This window comes from Micrasema longulum, unplaced genomic scaffold (genome assembly GCF_059751315.1).
Source record: "Micrasema longulum isolate JH-2025_06_02 unplaced genomic scaffold, ASM5975131v1 h1tg002691l, whole genome shotgun sequence".
In the NCBI taxonomy this organism is placed as follows: Eukaryota; Metazoa; Arthropoda; class Insecta; order Trichoptera; family Brachycentridae; genus Micrasema; species Micrasema longulum.
In genome coordinates this window covers 34,179-55,139 of record NW_028279824.1, presented here as the reverse complement: position 1 = coordinate 55,139, position 20,961 = coordinate 34,179, and the positions used below count along the sequence as shown (strand labels likewise).

Below are 20,961 nucleotides of genomic sequence, written 5' to 3'. Positions count from 1 at the left end.
CTATGAGAAGTTACCTAAATAGGTTTAAATTGAATAATGATGACTTTTGTCCATGCAATGATATTTCTTCAGAGTTTCGAACATATGTTATTTCAGTGCCCATTTTTTAATGTGCAACGCCATAATCTTGAAGCAGAATGCAGGAAAGGTGGAATATCCTTAACAAATGTTCACATCGTTGTTAAAAGTAGTTATCACACGCCATTGTTCTTGGACTTTGCAACAATAGTGATAGGACTCATAAAGGTAATAAACCAAATTCAGTGATCAAACATCCCATTTCCAAGATAAACATTAACGATTTTTTCCGAGTACCTTAGCCTTGTACATTAAGGGGTCCAAATACATATTTTTTAAATATATAAAAAAAACACCTTTTTCAATATCCTCGAAAAAACTGTAAATTTGTAGAAAATTAACAAATAATAAAGCCTTTTCCATGAAAAAAAACAACAAATAGAAGGTAAAACAGTTTTATTTATAAATTTAATATACAAACTATATATTACAAATAAACATAAATAATTGCTATCTATAGGTACATTGTCTGTTTATTATTGTTCTACTTACTTCATTAAAAATGTGTTATTAATGACAAGACTTTTGAAATTAACAATTGAAAGATTGAGAAAATTATTCAGTTTGTACATTGTAATCCAGGGGTCTTCAAACTTCTTGATCAGCGGACCACTTTGACTGTTTTAAAAAGCTCGGCAAGATTGTTTTTGGCTTCTACTTTTACATTTATTGTTTAAGTATTTTTTTACTAACGTCAAAACATGAAGCATACACAATTTAAATTCACACTATTGGTATGTATTGTTTTAACCGTTACATAATTTAAAAAATATCTATAAATCCAATTAACTATGAGCATATTTAGTCATGATCAGCACTAGTGTAATTAATACACAACTGCAGACAATTGATGACCGCTTTCACAGAGCAAAATATCCACAAAAGGCAAAATTTTAAGAAGGCTTTTTCATGATAAAAAAATAACTACTAGAATTTTAACATAAACAAAAATACAGTTTTACAGAAATTCTAACTCATATACTAGAAATCAATATTATGTAAGTGGAACTATTCATTTAAAAATCCAAACTTCCTGAATTTTCACAAAAATAATTTATCTACATATTTTGTGATAAGAATGTGTAGAAAAATTGATTTTTGTTAGAATATAGATTTACTTTTGCATAAAATCATTATGGGTGGTTTTTTTATTTTATATTTTTTATGCCAATATATACCATTGTATGGGTATGAAATTTCTAAAATATTTTCATATTATTACAAAATCAAACAATAATCCAATCTAATTCGACTCGCTACAACTTCTCACATATACATTTTTGCTAAAATTTTATTTCACCAATCGATAGATTTAACATAAAATAATCGATTTTTGTCAAAAAATACATTTTGATCTTTTTAAAGATATTTCGCTTTGTGAAAATGGTTCTTAATAAAATTTTGTGAATACGTATGAGTTTGTGGAATAGGTATGTATATAAGTTATTGCTTTTATTTAATTCACTTATTAGTTTGAAAAATGAAGTCCGTTTGTTGTTTGCGGGCCGTAGTTTGGAGACCCATGTTTTAACCTGTCACTTCTGAAAACCAACAATATCTAAATGATTTTATTTCAGAACCTCGTCTTGTTGTCACATTTGTCAATCATGCATGAAGTCTCGGGTTCAATTCCTGACAGAGTAGACAAGGTACAATATTTATTTTCGAAAAAGATGTTTAATAATACAATATTTCATAGTCCCTGGACTAGCCACCTGACACGTAAAACTGAACATCTTGGATTTGTCACAAAAAAATATAGATAAGTCGCGATTGGTGTACGAATCCAGTGCCCTATGCACCAGTAGGTAGATAGGAGCATGATGATGTTATTTTAATACAAACCAAGTGATAATACACTAAGATTAGACATTTTTCCACCAAAATGCATTTCATTCTACGTTTCTACACCAAAATTTCCTAAGACCTGAGCTTTTTTGCTTAACTGTTTTTTTAAAAAGTACTTAGATTGTGACTAATGAACTGAAAAAAATACAGCGCTAATGCTCGTGTTACATGGGTCAGAAAGTGGTACAAAATCTTGTGCGGTTTCTTGTACAAAAACACTTGTGTCAAATCTTGTGGCATTGTATCTGCTGTTTTATAAAACAAACTGTTATCTGTCTACAGACAGATAACGGGCAATTCACTTTCACAGCTGACAAAATAAGCAATGTTTTAACAACACTACTATTGACAACTAACAGCACATCTGTACCTTAAAGGATATAACCACGGGAGTCACATTTAACCAATCTTCAAGAAAATGCAGAAAATTTGCTAATATGTGATTTCATTGAAAAAAAAAACATGATTACTTTTGAACCAAAAAAATATTATTTATTTAGTTCGAAATAAAAATAATGATTATTTTGATAATAAGCAGTACATTTTTCAATAGTATATCCTATTATGTTGTTTGCACTAAACCAAAATGGACTTCCGGTTTTTATTTCGACTAAAAAAAACATTTTTATGACAAAAGTGGACTTTGGTTTTTTTTTCACATAGAAAATAGCTTATTGCAATAATTTCTGCATTTTAAACTTTAAATTGGCAAAAAGTGGACTCCCGTGTTCTATCCTCTAAGATACAGATATTATTCTGCGATCAACAATCAACATCAGGTTTCCGAAATAACAAAGATCTTTTTGTAAATCTGTATTTCAAGAAAAGAAAATCAAGCGTAAAGTGAAAAAGTCCAGTCAAACAAATAAGACCGAGGATAAATAAAGTGACACAAGCAACAACAAATATGCTTTGGCAAATTGAAGTTAACAGTTAACAGTGTCAAAAGCGTGGGATGCACGCGCAGACCTTGGTTCAAACATTTGTTGAAAAATAGGAGACTTTCTAATTTTTCTGAATTTGACAATAGATTTCTCCCAATTTGTGTATCACATGACACATTATTCATTAGGTCAAATCTTGTGCAAGATATTGTACCATTTTCTGACCCATGTAATACGAACTTTATAAATTCAAGATTTAAAATAAATTTAATTATGTTTCCTCAATCTGAAAAAGCTATTCACTAGCACATATGAAGTGTTCGAATTAATTTAAACTTTTACTTTTACGATGCAATCACATACACGCTTAAATATTTAAAAAATCACAACTACGCCATTACTGTACCAAAATTTCAATTACATACTATTATAAGTCTTTTACAAAGTAGAAACAAGACTCCTATTTCCTTTGAAATGTACAGTATTTGCTGTATATAAAATCTTTACGAATATTTTGATTAATATATATTTCTATAATTATTGCTGTAAAATCAATAAATGCAAAATAAAAATACTAATTCAAGAGTGCACATTTAACTTAGAGATAATTCAAAAGCCCAATAAAAGTTTAGAGATTTAGTGACAGCTTAGAATTGAAATGACATGCTGGCAGCAAAAAAATGCTTGTCATAAATAAGTACACTGTCAAAGAATCAAATCTATAAATCTTGTTTCAAAATTTAATGAATCAAGTGTGTATGAACATTTTGCACTAATTTTAACAATGCTAATTTTATTTGAAAGTCTTCTAAATTCATCAAAATAACTTACACTCAAATGTATTTTTAAAGGCTTACTTAAAAATTATTTTGCAATAAGTACTTTATAGCTTTCAGTTTTGGCTAAAACAGTCATTGAAATATTTAATAACAGTAACAAATGTACATACAAGTATCTTTAAGGCTACTTGAATAATAATCTACTTATTTCTTGTGCAACTAATTTGGTCTTAGTTGCATATTTCTTAACATGCACAAGTCTCTGGCTGTTGATTTCCTACCTCCTAATGAACTTAAATCATAAAGTCTTAACAGCAAGCAGGTAGTGAAGAGTTCGGGAAGTGATTTGACTAAAGTAGCTACGAGATCACTCGGCATACCCTGAAGTACAACTCTAGCTCTGTCTTTACCACACTGAACCATAAATACGAGGAATTGAAAGATAAAATGTGTCTGAGGAGAAATCTCCCCGTCGCGACCTGCTAGCTGTGAAAATGTTTTGAAAGTGTCCTGCAAAGCAGATTGTAGGGGTTCTTTCAAGATAACAGTTTTTTGGTTACACCCTTGCGCGGGTAAAGTATTGGCAAATAGAGTACTACTCTCCGCCGTGTTATCGTTCAGTCTCCTCACTTTGTTGGTGGGACAAATAGCCTCAATATCCTCAGCGTCTTCGTACCTTCCACGCTTCTTAGTATTTGTAGCAGATGGATTTGAGTGACTGTATTCCAAAGCGGCATAAATGCAGTAAACGCTCAGCTTGGCTAAAACCGAGGATTGGGGTTCAACTAACTCTTCGCTCTGCTGACTGTTATACAAGTACTGCGGTAGGACTTGTAACAACAGCGCTTGAGTGCACTGCTCGATATTAAGATGAAATAAAGCAAAAGCTAAATCTGTGGCTCTATCGAGATCTTCCTGATACCTAAATTTGAGAAGCTCTTTTACCAAATTTGTGACAAACCAAACTGGTCCTCCTGTGTTCAGAAGGCTCTCGAAATTATGAGTAGCTTCAATATTCAGCCAGCCTTGATCTTTTACACCTTCCCATACTTCCTGAAGTTGTTCCACTATTGGCTGACGGGAAATTATACTATGAGATAAAGATAATTGCTTAGTTTTAGATGCAGTATGAGGATGAACGTCGTATTGCATTTTTCTGATAATTTGAAACATAAGAACTGATTTTTCTTTCAAGTTATCACTTTGAGACAACTCCATTTCACTCAAAGGAGTCAAAAATTGATGTACCATGTTAATTGGCTTTAACAAAGCATCGTGATGTACAATGTGCATATAGGAACACAACCATGCAGAAGCGCACACGGCGAGAGATGCCATCTTTTGTTTCAATGAATCCAAAATACGTTTCACATCCGTAGCGGTTAGAGACCCTTGTTCCCAAGCAAAAAGTACTTCCTTTATAGCTCCGCAAACATTAATGCATAAGTCGTGACTCTTCATTTGGCTATTTTTAAAATCAAAATCTGGAGAATTCAATTGTCTAATGAGGAGATCAACTTTTGACGATTCACACTTTTGAAGCATTTGATCCGGTGATTTTGGAACGCCCTTTTCCACCATACAATCCCTTACCCATTGTTCAAAAAATGATTCTCCCCCTTCGTCTAGAACCGCTTCAGCTCCATAATGTTGAACAATGGAACAGAGAAATAAAAATGTAATATCAAAAAGCAAGGTTCTAGATTGCGATGCTTTTCCCATATCTCCGCTCACTTGAAGAGAACACTCGTTGAACTTTATTAACTTGGAAACAAATTGCTTTAACTTGCCTTCTACGGTTGCTACAGCAAGAATCACTTCGAGGCTTTTACCACTGAGCACCTGGCACAACATGCTATAAAGAGCATCGTGTATTTTGAGAAAATCCGCACTCATTGTCTTGAGAATTCCAGCGAGGGTAGGTTCGGCCCTCATAATAAATGTCTGGATGGATCCTTGGAGTCCGGAGGGTTCTAACTTCTGTAGTCTGGTACTGGTAATTTCCCTCTTCTGACTGAAGTACGTCAAGTGCTGTTCCGATATAAGAGATAACTTAAGAAGTCCTTCTAATAACGATTGTATACAATTACAAGAACATTTGGAATCCAGCACATCGAGCAGAGGAGTCGCTTGCAGGAGTAATTCGAAAGATTCGATTATATCCGGACTATTATCCATTTTGTCATCAGGATTTCGAACTGCATTGTGTAGTTGATGAATGATTTGAGGAATTTTAAGGAAAGTGAAGGCTCCCCAGATAGACTGTTTAGAAGGACTTCCGCTGACGTCATTGAGCGATATTAAGCACGCACGAGTAAGTTCATAGTAGAGACGTCCCATTGTATATCCTTTTATTCGTTTCACCATCAAAAGCTCATTCACAAAAACCTGTGTTTCAGCATTAGGATTTGCTAATAGTTCAATAGCGAGAAGAGCTTGTAAACAGAATGTTACAGGTTCGACTGTTTCATTCAACGATGAAAATTTGTCGAGTTCTAAGTTTCCTAATTTTTTCAATGATTCATCAATTGGTACATTAGATTTGAACTGTGTGTTGAGCATCTTTAAGGAAGTTATTTCGGAGCATTTCTTGATTATTTCAGCATACTGCTCTTGGTCATCTAATCTAGCGAGATAAACCATCGAGATAAGAAAGTCAGAATTCACTATACTGTTCAATAATGTTGCGGGTTTATCGAAGAGTTCAAGATAAGGAGAATGAGATGGTATAGATGCTGGATGTTTGGTTAGAGTGTAATGGTAAACTTGTAGCAACCAATGGGCCAGCGAAAGAACTGAGGCGGCGAGAATGCCTTCTTCGAGTTTCCCTCTGCAAGTAACTCCGTCTAGAATGCTTTCAACAAATTCCAAAAGACTTACTACACAGTGGGGTTTATGAAAGGAATCAAATTTGGCGATTCTTTGAAGAACTGCTGCGTGAGAGACTAGCTGCGCACTCAGCGAATGCCTCAAATATGATATCACGAGTTGATTCGCTCCGCAGCCGACCATAGCCTGCTGCAGAATGCAATCGGCCAGATTGTACACATCTCCACTCACTCCTCTCGGCAGAACTGTCTTTATATTAATTCCCCATTGAAGATCCGTCCACCGTTCTCTCCACGCCTTGAGAAGAAGCGCTTTCAGGGAACTAGTTTTACTTGTAGTCTTCGAAGCTTCCATGTTTAAAAACACAAATGGTTTACGCATCGTTAACCAAGAAAATCACATAAAACATTCACTATAATTTATTTTGATTAAAAGTAGCACTATTTAAAAGTCATTTAAACATTCTAAAATAGTAACTACACACATAAAATGACAAATTACTCGCGGTCTTAAGAGCTCAACACGAAATAACAAACGTCAGCCCAAAAGAAATTGAGGTTAATTTTAGTCTGTTTGCGTCGCTTTTGGTTTGCAAACGCCAAAACTTCAGAGCGAACATCCCGAACTTTAATTCTTAATTTATCCGCTAGGCGAGAACACTAACGCGGAAGTAGATTTCCGTATTTTATTTTGACATTTGAACAACATTATTTTTTGTTTATGTTTCGCACATGGAAATGTCAAAAATTTGTGAATACTTATAACATTTATTTTTTTTGTGTGTGAAAGTGCTACAAACATTTGTTAAGTGTGAAAATTTTCGTTTTTTATAACAGAAAATCGCCACCAATTCCTTCGCCTTTAAAATAATATATTAACCGGTTTGAGGTTATAATTGTATTCTGGTAACAAAACGCACATTAAAAATGAGCTTCTGTAATAACAAAACTGTTATTGAAGAAGGAGATACTGTAATTTTATACATGAGTAATACAATGCACGCAGTTGATGTATATCCAGAAATCAAAAACAAAAATGGTGCCCTTGTAGAAAATGTTTTTCAAACCATGTATGGGGCATTGAAAGTGAAAAGCCTGATAGGGAAGAAGTTTGGAGAGAAAGTGAGTAAATAAACCGTGGATTTGTTTTATTTTATGTCTACGCTTTTCTATTTTTCTATTTATTTTTTAAATTCTTAGGTAGAGTTGTCAAAAGGATGGGCTCATGTGCTGCAACCTACTCCTGAATTGTGGACCCTGACTCTTCCTCACAGGACACAAATTATTTATACACCAGATATAAGTATGATCCTGTTCCAGCTGGAGGTCTGTCCAGGAAGTGTTGTCGCAGAAGCAGGTAACTATCAACATAAATAAAAGTGATTAATAAATCAGCGATGAAGATTATTATTACCATAATTAATTAGTCTTACACAAAAAAAAACATATGGTTAATATTTCCATTGGTTACTTTTGTGCCTATTTATTCAAAATAATTAATTATTCAATGTACTTGATCTCACTGCTATTTACATCTTTTTTATTCCTCTTTCAAAGCAAAGGTTGTCAATAACAATTTGATATAACTCTGGGAAAAAACTCACCGTAAAATGTAAAGTTTTGGTATTTTTTTATGTTGAATAAGTTTGTGAAGTTTGAATGTATATTTTTTACCCATCATTCACTAATTCAAATGATCACCCTGTCTAAAATTCTCCTCATGCATAACCAGACTAAAAAAAAATAAAAAACAGTCGCAAAACTCATTGTATATGGATTTAAAATTGTACAATGAATAACCTGAAGAAGTTAAAGAAATATATTGTCTATCAATATTATTTATAATAATTATTTAAGTGCTCTTGATAAATTTTTATATTTTATTTATTTATTATAAAAATTTACATACAAACAAACATATTTACATATATGAAAGAGAAGAGAAACAAGAAGAAACAGTTAAAAATTTAAATGTATACATTTTATTTTTTTTTACATTTGCAATTCACAATTTGTCACCCAATTAGACAATAGTATGTTCTAAGGCTAACAAATTGGGAATTTACTGGTTTGCAATAAAACATGGTAATAATAAAAGTATACAAATGAAAAAAGTAGATTAAACATCAAGGAGAATTTTTTTTTTTTTTTTTGTTGGATTCACTGCATAACCTGGAGTATATCATTTAAAAAAATGTAGTCCTGTGCAGCAATCCACTTGGTTATACTGACTTTAAATGTATTTAAATGAATTAAATTCATTTAAGATGTAATGTTATTAAAATTTTATACTAGGTTTATGATGTTATGAATGAGCTTAATAAAGCTTTAATAAACAATATTTGGTCGGTTATCGGATTCTGTATATATATTTTATGAAAAAAATTTAAAGCGTGCTTCTGTGGCCATATCTTGGATTTTTTTAAATCATTTTTCATCATATTTAATTATTCAAATCATTAAATATGTTATATTACTCTAAGGAACTGGAAGTGGCTCCTTGTCCCATGCATTTATCAGAGCATTGAAACCATCCGGACATCTCTTTACATTTGATTTCCATGAGAATCGTGCTACTTTGGCTTCCGAAGAGTTCAAAAACCACGGACTTGGTGATTTTGTCACGGTTAGTATAAAACTCCTTTACTCTTACATTGAACTGTTTTATCATTAAATATTTTATTTATTTGTTAACCCCCAATTTTTGATATATATATATTGGCGGGCTTATTGCTATTGAGCATACCAACCCAAACAAAAAACAATAGTAGTATAAATAATTTATATACAGTTTCTATAACATAACAATTATTAAAACAATGGATACAAAAAATGTAATATATTTGTTTATTTTTTCTTCAATATTTTTTTTATAACAAAAATAGAATGTCTATAAAAGTGCAGGTTAAAAGCTTTAAGGAGAGTAGTTAGGTTTGGTTTGGATCCATTTAAAGTTAACAATTAAGTTTTTGTTTTTCAGATGTTCGTATAAGAGATTTATCGGTTTTTCAATGTTTATTCGACTTTTTATTCGACATTACCTACTTAATTTAAAAAATCGAACTTCCTTTTTACGTTCATGAGGGGCATTGTAATATTTAAGCTGCTTATTTTTTTTACTACTTTCCTACATGTAAATGAAATTTTTTTTAGGCTCGCCATCGAGATGTTTGTCTGTCTGGTTTTGGAAATGATTTGGACGGGAAGGTAGACGCTGTTTTTTTAGATCTTCCCGGACCCTGGACAGCAGTTCCCCGTGCAGTTAAAGCCTTTAAAGCTGGAGGTAGGGGCCTTTCTTACTTTCTTGTTATCTGCATTTAAGTTCGTTTTAACTATACCTACATACGCATGTATTTTTTAAATATGTAAGTAGGTACCATTAAATTGAGCCTCAATCACTCGAATCACCCGAAAGCAGGGTTCCGGTTCGAAGGATATGTTTACCAACAGTCATATATATCACGATATATATCATGATATTATTGCTGATATATACAGGTGTTCTTTAAACCCTGTCACATCCGAAACCACAATGATCAATATAAGCAAGAAGACATATTAGCGAGGGGAGCGCGGCGCAGTATCAGATTCTCCCCTCTCCCTCCTCGTTTCTCCCCTACTGAAGTAAGTAACCATTTGCTTTTTTTGATAGTTTACTTTTTTAAATTTTATTCGTTCTGAAAAAATATTTTAATGTGCCAATATGTCTTCTTGCTCATACTGATCATCGTGGTTTCGGATGTGACAAGGTTTAATGAACACCCTGTATATATCAATGATATTTTTAATTTAGTAGCATTTTTGTTTTAACGAGACGTTCAGCGTTTCTCCGTGCTTAACTTATCTGAAATTCCCCGGGCACCATAAAGTAGCGTTTGTCGTGTGTTGTGGACCGGAATTCGAAATTGGTTGGATGAATGGTTTCGGTCCAAAGACGTATCATTTTATCGTCACGGTATTTATGTATTGCCAGAGAGATGGCACACATATATAGCTATAGTCCTTAAAATATAGCTTGATTAGAATGACACCTGTTAAACTAATTTCATTAGTGATGAGAAATATCTGATCACTGATCAAATCGATTTTATCAGTTATTTCATGCAATCATGAAACTCTGTTTCCGAAATTTATATAAAAAACGCAAAAACAAGCCTATTATATGTGTGTTTAACACAATTATTCAACAAAAAATTAGACATTCATACTTTTTTCATGAACGACATCAAACGAATTATTTTTTTATTCGATCAATTGACGTTGATAAATTTGTCCCATCTCTAACGTTTTTGCAAAATGATGTAACCTTGTAAGAATGTCGTTAATAATTAAGTTTATTTTAACAAATTACAACAGGGATGGAGAATACCTTAAATAAGGGAATATGGAAGTCTAGGCATTCACAGGACTTATGACCTGTCATTGGCTGGTTTAAGTGGCCACTTTACACACTGTGTAACATTCCCCATCTTGCCTATGTTTGAACACCCAAATTTCTTAAATTCTTCAATTTGTTGATTTTAGTGAAGTTAAAGAGCTGAAACCTTTATTGTTGTGAAGAGATTCATCTGACTGAATTTTTTCACATACTAGGCAACGCCTGAAAACAATTTTTCAATTTTTAAACTTCTTCTTGGACCAGTTGGTTTCATTAAAATATTTGAGCTTGTCCAAACGTTCGTAGACAAAAGACTGGATTTCACCCCCTCGGGAGTCATAAGATTAATAAATTACAACAGGGATGGAGAATACCTTAAATAAGGGAATATGGAAGTCTAGGCATTCACAGGGCGTATGACCTGTCATTGGCTGGGTTTTCTTTTAGTTTTAAAGCTGATTTTATATATTGATGTAGATTTATGTTTCAAGAATTGTATAAAAAAAATTAATTAACACGCCAGATTCAAATGATTTTTCGTGTGTCAATATAAATAACCCCTTGATAATATAACCCGGAAACTTAGTTGCGCACCTAGTAAATGTACTATTATTTGCAGTAATAAACTTCCTAATTGCATATCATATTTTTTGTTAAAATGTTTGAACATTATTTAATCAATTCAAGAGTTGGCAAAGTAATTTTCCCCCGACAACTAACATGATGATAATAAATCGATTACTGAAACAAGCATTACGTTACGTTAAGCATAATGCTGCTAACGTGAGGAATTACCATACATTAATTTAAGTAATATTTTCAATGACTGGTGACTTATGGTCGCGGAAATAAGACGAGATTTATTGTAATCCCCAGCTTAGAGTCATTGTAAAATGTACCCGTTGTACAACTAGCTGGTTTTAGTTAATAAATACATATCCCATTACTAAAGGTCGTAATTATTACTGTTCGTGGCTTTTCGCAACCAAACAAATACAAAATGATAATGTTCTTGGTATTACTTTAAAATACCAAATCTTAACCATTGGTAATCGAACCTGATACAATTATTTTTCTTATCATTATTTGTACCTAGTAGGCCAACGACGTATAATTAACTCTCCCTCTAGCTAGTACACATTGCATCTAATAACTTTAATATCTACATAAATATAATAAATTATGGGTTAAGATTTTCGGCATTCCTCTGCGATACATTTACATATCGGTTAAAATATATTTAAAAAAAAAAAAAAATCTTATTGGGAACCAAAAAAACATTTTGTCTAAAATCGGAGATAAATCCCCTATAGGTACAATAAAAAGTTTCCTAATGTGTCGCATGTTGCGGAGTACATAGTAAAAGAGAAATCCTAATATACAATTGTCTCACACACTATTTACGTCTCTCTCGATAATGTAGGCATATTCGGGAGCGAGAGAGACAATTTCACGCATCACACGCGCGAACGGCAAAGTTTCTAGTACTTCTCCCAGACGCCCGCTAGTACGTTAGTAGCTCCTGACTTTCGTTAGGGGTGGTTCCTTCGGCCGCGCGGCGAGCGTGAGTTAATGATATTATCGTGTTTTTAGTAATTAGATTAAAAATATTATCACTTTTGGCTTCAACTAATTGCCTATGAATATTACATTTTTCAGATTTTAAAGCTCTCATTTTTACATGTGTGATGACTACACAGCACCGTAACGCGCGGTTGTTTTTGGGACAGTAAAGCTAGGGTTTCCTAGGACAGCGGTGCCCGCATCTTAACGGCCGTAGTGGACGGCGATGCGGTGGACAGCCGTCGTAACGTCGACTAGAGAGTGGTTTCCTAGGGAAACGGTGTTGATAACACCGTTTTCCTAGGAAACTACACTCTAGTCACCGTTACGACGGCTATCCACCGCATCACCGTTCACTACGGCCGTTAAAATACGAACACCGCTGTTCTAGGAAACCCTAGCTTAAGGGAATGGTTAAATTTACTCCTACTAGCGCAAAGAAAATGGCATTTTAATTCGTGGGTAATTGCCATCTGTGCTTTCACTCTTTAACGGACTATTATCATGATCAGACGTGATAGTTCGCATAAATATGCCATCATATATGATAAAAATATGCTTTAATTGCGCTGCAATGAGGAATTCCAGCCCAACCCGGAATTAAATTTTAAAAATGTTTTCGTATACACGTGAATATTTAAACATTTTGGAGTAGGGTTTAATATCTCAAAAACGTACGCAAAAATAAATAAAAAATGTTAAAAATAGTATTCATTTTAAAATCGTAAACAATGACGTCACTCCTTATATCTACGTGTAGTATTTCCGGTTTCCGCTTTAAAGCCCCTGCACCTTGTAAGCAACGTTTTGACCATAGAAAAAAAGAGTATAGAAATCCGGCAAATAATACTTTGTTGATAATTCAACCAGAGATTATGTCAACTTTCTAGGTTTTTCTAAATCGAAACGTTCATAAAAACAACCATAACATAGAAATGAGCAAATTACGATCAACTAAATGAAGTAATCAAAGCAATATTCCATAGATTTTTGTCAGTTTTGTTATTGGCTGGAGAAATACAACTTACCGCGGTCAGTGAAAGTAAGAACGCCAACAACCAGAAAAGTGACACACTGATTACAGTCATTTGGCGCGGTATTTGATAAATGTAACTTTAAAAAATCATATCTTTGTAAATAACGCACAAAAATATATATATATTTATATTTTTGCTTAGTTAAATAGTACGCTAATAGAAAAAAAAATTTGAAAACAGTGTAATTCCTCATTGTGAAAAACAAGACAAATATATTGTTTTATTCGCAAATACAATCGAATTTTTAGAAAAAGTATATAATCACACTGGTTTGCAAAAAAAAATATTTTCGATCCCTGACACCATTTCTGCTGATTCTTTTGTAAAATGACTTCCTTAATCCGAATAAAACCCTCGTTTTCCCCCCATCACCCGTCGTTTTGGGTTAGCCTACCCCTATTTTTATAGCTTTTCTATAATAATTTTATATCCACGAATTTGATTTGGAGGGCTGAAAAGGTTTATTTTAGATGTAAGTTCAAAATTCATGTTTCAGAACTTAACTCCTCTCTAGCCTCTCAGAAGAAATGTAAAGACTTAAATATTTTTTTTTATATATTAAATAATCCGTTTCATTCCTCCAAATTATCAAAAAGTGATAACAATACGTGCGGGTGGTGCCTCCACCGAAAACGGGGGTGATGGTGGAAAACGGATATCATATTCGGATTCAGGAGATAATTTTACATAAATTCAGCTGGAATGGCGTCAGTGCCGATTTTCATGCAGACCAGTGTTATTTGATATTTATATTTTTTAGTACAGTTGAAGTTTAGGTTCTACAAAGTATAGTGGTAAATGCATGCCAATATTTTTACGACAAAGAGATGGAAGGAAGGCAACTTCTTATTAATTAAAATGCCCTCTTTTACGCTTATTTAATTCGTCATATATATTAGCTATCTATTTTGAGTGGCGTATTTTAAGTATATTTTTAAAATAATGTATGTGGGCATTGTGGGTGTGTATATATTTGGTTTTAACACAAGTTGAGTACGTTTTTTTTTATTATGTAAAAATGAACGACAAAAGTAAAAGAAAATGAAAATGCTTATACGCTATTCGAATGAAATTTTTCTTCTCTACAAGATATTGTTTTTGCTTTTACGTTACATATATTATTTTATTTGATTACAAGCCTTTAAAATAGAGTATCAAGTAGACAAAAGTGAGCATTTTTTCACACCCCCTTCTCTTCGCGTTCAATGGATGAAATAAAGCGGCCAAAGCTGCTCGCGATATTTGCGCAGTCTATAGTGGAATAGTTACGAATTATTGACTAATTTGTCGTAAAATTATGAAGGAGAATAGATTATTGACTGACTCGCTGTATTCTTGTTTGTGTCCGCTTGTTCTCTCCATTTAGTAAAAAACGGACACAACTTTTGTTAACAAATATATACATATCGTGGGATCGTAGAACAACGACGGATGTGCGAAAAATGCGACATTGACGTTTTTTTATATCATATTTGATATTAAAAAGTTATATAAAAGCTTTTTTCCCCTGTTTTTGAAAAAATATACTACTACAACCATCACGCCATTTCTTTGTAGGGGTAAGCAGAGAGAATGGACCGCCACACACTACTATGCTGGCTTACATTCCTAGATTCTTCCACATTCATACATCTTGTCATACATGCCCTTCGGTTCTGTCTGCTTTTGACATGACCAGACTTAAGATTTTGGTTTATCTGATCACGTCACTCCTTCCTTGGTCGTCCTCGTCTCACGTTATTGTCCATTTTCGCCATATCTACTTGTTCTACCATTCTTTCGTTGTACATTCGTTCTACATGATCAAACCATCTCAGAGACCCTTAATCCTGTCAATTATACTTGACTCATTTACAGAACTCTCGCCTGATTTCATCGTTCGTAACCCTGTCGTACATTGATTTCCCACACATTCACTCGGCTTTCATCCTTCTTCTGCCAGTTCCATGTTTCACTTCCAAACACAAGTGTTGGGACTAAAATTCCGTTGTGCACTTCCAGTTTCGCTTCGATTCGAAAAAGATATGCATGTTTATAACTAACCCAAGTATCAAACGGTATACTTTCGTACTTGTCAAGTTGTGACATAAAACGTCAAAAATCATTTTAAACCACTCTCACGTTAGGTTGAAAAAAATCTTTTATCTCCCGCTTGAGTTTTGACTTTTAAATTTTAATTTGATTTTTAATTTTATCTTTCAATTTGAACTTTTTAATTTTAATTCTTAATTTTAACTATTAATTTAAACTTTTAACTTAATTTTAATTTAAACTTATAATTTTAATTTTAACTTTTACTTTTGATTTTAATTTTAACTTTTGATTTCAACTCTTAATTTATACCTATTCATAAATACTTCTACTACCTGCATCTAATACATTATTGTTGGTTGTGAATTTTTACAAAGAAATTTAAATGTTCATGGAAGCAGAGAGAGAGGGAGGAAAGTAGAGTGGGGGCTATACAATGTCTTCTCCCTTTTATGTTGTTTTTATTTAATATTTTTATTTTTTTAGAATTCATTTATTTTTCCCCTCCTGCATTTATAATAAATTAGTGTGAAATCTGTAATTGATCTTACTTTTTTTAATTGTTATTTTGTACCTTGTTTTATAAAAAGACTGTATGGTTTCTTTAATAAATAAATAAAATCACATGTTTCGTTGTTCTACGATATATATTCGTATGTATGCATCTGTGTCTATCGGACGGTTTTGGAACATTTTGGAGCATTTGCGTACATTTTGTTACTGCAAAAGGTCTCGAATCACTGTCCAAACACTCAACACGAATCGTCAATAAAACAAATCATCGACAATAATTTCTACGTTTCTCGGGTAATGGGTATAATAGCAATGCATTTGAAAGTTGGCATTAGTGTTTTAAATGCTGCTTCAACCCATTTTGAGACAGCTCTGGTGTTCTTATACACGACGACTCAATCATTCGCTTATCTTCATAGGAAACATTATTCTATTATTTATGTATGAATGCAGTCAAGTATTTATATACTTTGTACAAACATTTGCAAATAGTCAATAAATTATTATATTATATTTATTTATTAACGCCCTAAGGGCTTTTACATATACCGAGATTATAAAACACAAACATTATATAACACCAGACAACAAAAACACTATCATATTGAAAAAGCAAATACTACATAATGGACTTAAACACTACAACGACCTACCTTACTACTTGAAAACTTTTAATGGAGACAAATTTAAAATCAATCTGAAAAAGCACACGATGACTGAACTAACTAGACAAGACGAGACATAAAATGACTAGACAATATTAAATTTCTAATGTAACCCTAACGGGTTTTTTAAAATTGTAAATAAATAAAAAAATAAAAAAACAATTTACCAATATTAAAACATAATTTGATAATAAAATAATATGTAAAAATAATAAAAGTGCTAGGTACTCAATTACTATTTAAAAATTTAAAGAACAATTATTTATTTCAGTTTGTTATAATTGTAACAAATGTAGAAATTTTTGGTCAACTGTGTTCTGTTTGTTCCCGGTAAATGAATTCTTGAGAATAGAAAATCAATTTTCGAATTAATGTATCTAAAATAAATATGATGCTTCATTGACCGCCTGTAAGGCATATTGAAATAGATACATTTGAAAAAATCAGGAACATCAAAAATATTGTTTACAACTCCATAAAACCCAAAAATGTTTTTAGTTTGTTCAAATTTTTGTAGACAAGGACTGGATTAAACCCCCTAGGGAGCTGTTAATAAGAACATATTACGACAGAGATAAAAAACATTTTAAAGAAGGGAATATAGAAGTCTAGGCATCCACAGGGCTTATGACCTGTCATTGGCTGGTTTAAATGACCACTTTACACACTGTGTTACATTCACCATTCTACCTTTATTTGAACATGTATGTTCCTTTGATTCTTCTATCTCTTGACGTTTGTGACGTTTCTTTACTCTTTAACTGATGAAAGGATACTCTAATTTTAAGTAAATTCAATGTTATCGAATTCGGAAAAATTCCCGCGGCAAATACAATTGAGAATTTAAATCCTTGATCCTTTTGAAATTATGACTGTTTGGAAGGAATACATCATATTTTTGTGTTCCTTTTTTATGAATTTTTAGTAATATTGTGTGACATTTTTCTTTATTATGGAGCTCGATTGGCGCCACTAACACTACCTACTAGTTTTGTGAGTTTAGAAAATATTCGTTAAAATACTCTTCTGTTTTATTTTATTTTATTGTATGGTTATCGTATTTTATTAAACGATGATTTTATGCTTATAATTTGAGAAATCAAACACTGATTTGAGTCTACTGAACACTTTATTTTATTTTTACAAACATAAAAACAAAAATTTCATGACAATTGTTTCGCCTTGTTTTCAAACGAATATGGAGATTAGATGGATTGAATGTCCTCACATAGTTATTCAAGCATTCAAGCTACTTAAGTAAAAAATAAAAAAAAAACTTATGAACCATAGCATGTATGTAAGTTTGTAAGTGAAAATTATTAATGAAAATTCATTGTAATTTATTATAGAAATAAATAATAATAAGAATCATGATTTATTAACAAAAAAAACAATTACTTTATCTACTACATACAAACTTAGGTAATAGATTTCTCTGGATCATGTCTAGTCTGCCTAATTCGGCACAACCTAAAAGACCAGTCTGAAGATGCCCATTAGAGGGTGAAAGCGCTAATTAGTCAAATAAGTAAGTGGAAATGTACCAGGTATTTTTAAATTAATAACTTATATGTAAATATATAAATATAAGTTATTACATCATTACTTTAACCTACTCTCCAAAATTAATATCTTCGTCCCCTTTTGCGTGACAAGAAATAAGTATTGGTTCCATCTGCCAGTCTGTAGCACTAACTATGCACAACACTCTTTTCTCTTTCATTCTTGTTCTAACTATAATGGTTTTTTTTCATCTATAGATATATTTTACATGCCCCTTAATTTATTTAAAAATAAATTAAGAATCCTTATTTCTGACTGCGATTCGATCCCACTTACTATTTGATGATGCTCACACTTACACACACCTGAACACTTACTCCTACACTAATACACATAAACACACATCTACACTTACTCTCATACCAATACACATAAACACACCTTTTGTTGTAACACAATTTAATTATACAGTATGTATGATTCTTATTTAAAAACTTTGCTGGTCTGTATTTTATCTGTATTTTTTTAATGTTACTAGATCTTTGTCGACTGTTTGTTTCTTTAAAATAAATAAATTACAATGGAATTCCAACAAGAATTGTCAATAAATAATTTAAATAATATAATTAGTACAACCTGTTTGAAGGCTGACATTTTTATGCAAAATAAACAATAATATTACTACCTACCATTTAATTTACTATGCAGTTATACTTAATTTATTTATACCGTTTATTATTTAAGAATATTTTTGAGTAAATTTTCCGATTTTTCTCTACCTAAACCCAGTAACCAATTTTTTACTAATTTATCAAATTTAATCCGGGTCATGGTTTTGCAATGTTTGGGTAACACATTGAATATTTTGGGGCCCAGAAACCTGAAATTTCTTTGCCGAATTCAGATTGATGATTTTATGCATCAGGTGTATTTTTGTGGTTTCTTATCATGTTCTCCTAATCATCCAATTCAATTTGTTTTTTTTTATTTTTATTTTTTTTTATTTTCTTTTATTCAGGAAACATACAGTACAGTTACAAAGTTTAATATTTTACACAATTGGACTTAATTCTAATGGACCAGTGAAGTTTCCATATTAAAAAGCAATTAAATGTAAGGTTAATTATGAAAGTATAAAAAAGAGAAGGAAAAAGAAAACATAAATGAAAGTTGTTTAAAAATTAAAATTTAAGTGAAAAAAATATATTTTAAGGTTTGTAGTTTGTTGTGAGTATTTACAAATGGAAATAATATTAAAAATGAAGAAAATTTGTAAGAGTAATTAAGAATTAAGAATGGAAATAAAGAATGAAAAACATGCTCAGAAGTAAAAATAAAATGAAATAGTAATAACATTTTTTTTAAAAAAGGAAAAACATAAACACATATTTATTTTAAGGGATTCAAAGAAACGATGAGAAGAATCTTTAAGTGAAATATAAGACAGTAAATTTAAATTTAGGTCAATTTAAAAAACATCTTCAAAATTAATGACACATTATAGTAAGAGCAGCAATATATTGATTTTATTAACATATATAATATAAGTAATTAAAAGTAGTTTAAAAGTAGTTTAAAAGTAGTTTAAAAGTAGTTTAAAAGTAGTTTAAAAGTATAAAAACATGCCAATGGCAGCAGAGAAAAAAGAAAAAATAAAGAAGGAATAACAAGTATAGCAATGTCTCTTTCAAAATACGGTTCGGAGTACCGTGCGCGTGTAATTCAATATTTATACTGAATAGTATTTAAGATACGCTGATGACGCTCATCTTCAATAATTGGAATGACGTAAGTATACTTATTTCATTTTTGCGGATACCATGGTCAGCCCATGGGACAATTTTCGTTATAATCCTAGAATTTGGTATCAAACAGCTCTTTCTTCCGCTGCGCAAATCTGCGCTCTCGGGTGCTTCGGCCACGTTACGAGGCGAAGAGATAATATCGAAAAAATAGCAGTACAGGGACTAGTGGAAACTCGATGAGAGGGACGGAACTCGACGGGAGGGAACTCGATCTCGCGTAACAAGTCCTACAAGATGGACAGACTTGGTGACAGAAGTGACTGGCGTCAGGAGGCCTCCAGAAGCGCTGAAGACAGAATCAGATGTGAGTGGATCCTGACCGCGCACCTCCCTCTTTCCAATGTGACCACGATTGCTCTGCCAATAATAAGCGACTGAGAATAATAATCTACAAGAAAAAAAAGTGATATGGTAATTGTGATGCTATAATCGTCTCTGACGCCTCTTTGCGTTGTCAGGTGTTCACTATTCATTAAGCTCGCTAACACAGCAGTGAGTGGGTGCTTGCAAATATAAAGAATACTCTTGTCTACGATCCGAGGTCTTTTTTGTCCATTTTCTTCAAACAATGGCCCCCGGGTGATTCCGCCACCGACTCGCGTCATTCAATCAGGCGGCAGAGATGCTTTTTGTACGTAACAACTCCTGTCATTGGTACCCTCAATTTCGCCATTTATGCCAGGCTAATGGTGGAAATAATGCTCGCCCGCGTCCATGGAGTAAGTAATGAAACGCATGTCACTCCATGACGCGTAACGAGCCGCCCCGATTTGAAAGTGGAATTATTTTATTATATTTCCCTCCATTTGGATTATCGAGCCTCTTTTGTTTTCTGTCTTATGTTTCGATATGGCGCGGCAGTTCATTCTATGTAATTATGTATGTTCTTACCCAGTTAATTAAATATTTACGACTACTTTTGATAAAACGAATAAGTAATTCTGCAACTATTCACGTGTGTAATCTCGTTTTTTAAATAATATTACGATTGAAATAATGATGAAAGTCTTTGATAAAAACGTATTATAATTTTAATGAAGCGTCTTTGC

General features: G+C 32.3%; 2 protein-coding genes across 2 annotated transcripts; one reads left to right on the top strand and one right to left on the bottom strand.

The window, feature by feature from the left end:
- Positions 1 to 2,726: 2,726 nt before the first annotated feature.
- MED24 (mediator complex subunit 24) lies at positions 2,727 to 6,983 on the bottom strand. The gene has a single exon (XM_088240996.1). It carries the CDS (start codon positions 6,797 to 6,799, stop codon positions 3,809 to 3,811), a length of 2,991 nt encoding a protein of 996 aa, XP_088097122.1. The 5' UTR covers positions 6,800 to 6,983; the 3' UTR covers positions 2,727 to 3,808.
- Position 6,984: 1 nt separating this feature from the next.
- Positions 6,985 to 9,700, top strand: Trmt61 (tRNA methyltransferase 61; the record flags this gene model as incomplete). Its single annotated transcript, XM_088240995.1, has 4 exons — positions 6,985 to 7,539; positions 7,618 to 7,774; positions 8,901 to 9,043; positions 9,571 to 9,700. Coding segments are annotated over exons 1-4 (625 nt in total), but the record flags the coding sequence as incomplete, so codon positions are not given.
- Between the last annotated feature and the right edge of the window lie 11,261 nt (positions 9,701 to 20,961).

What these genes read in the sequence shown, in the direction of transcription:
- MED24 (XM_088240996.1), bottom strand. Translation starts at nt 6,799, where the DNA reads ATGCGTAAACCATTTGTGTTTTTAAACATGGAAGCTTCGAAGACTACA.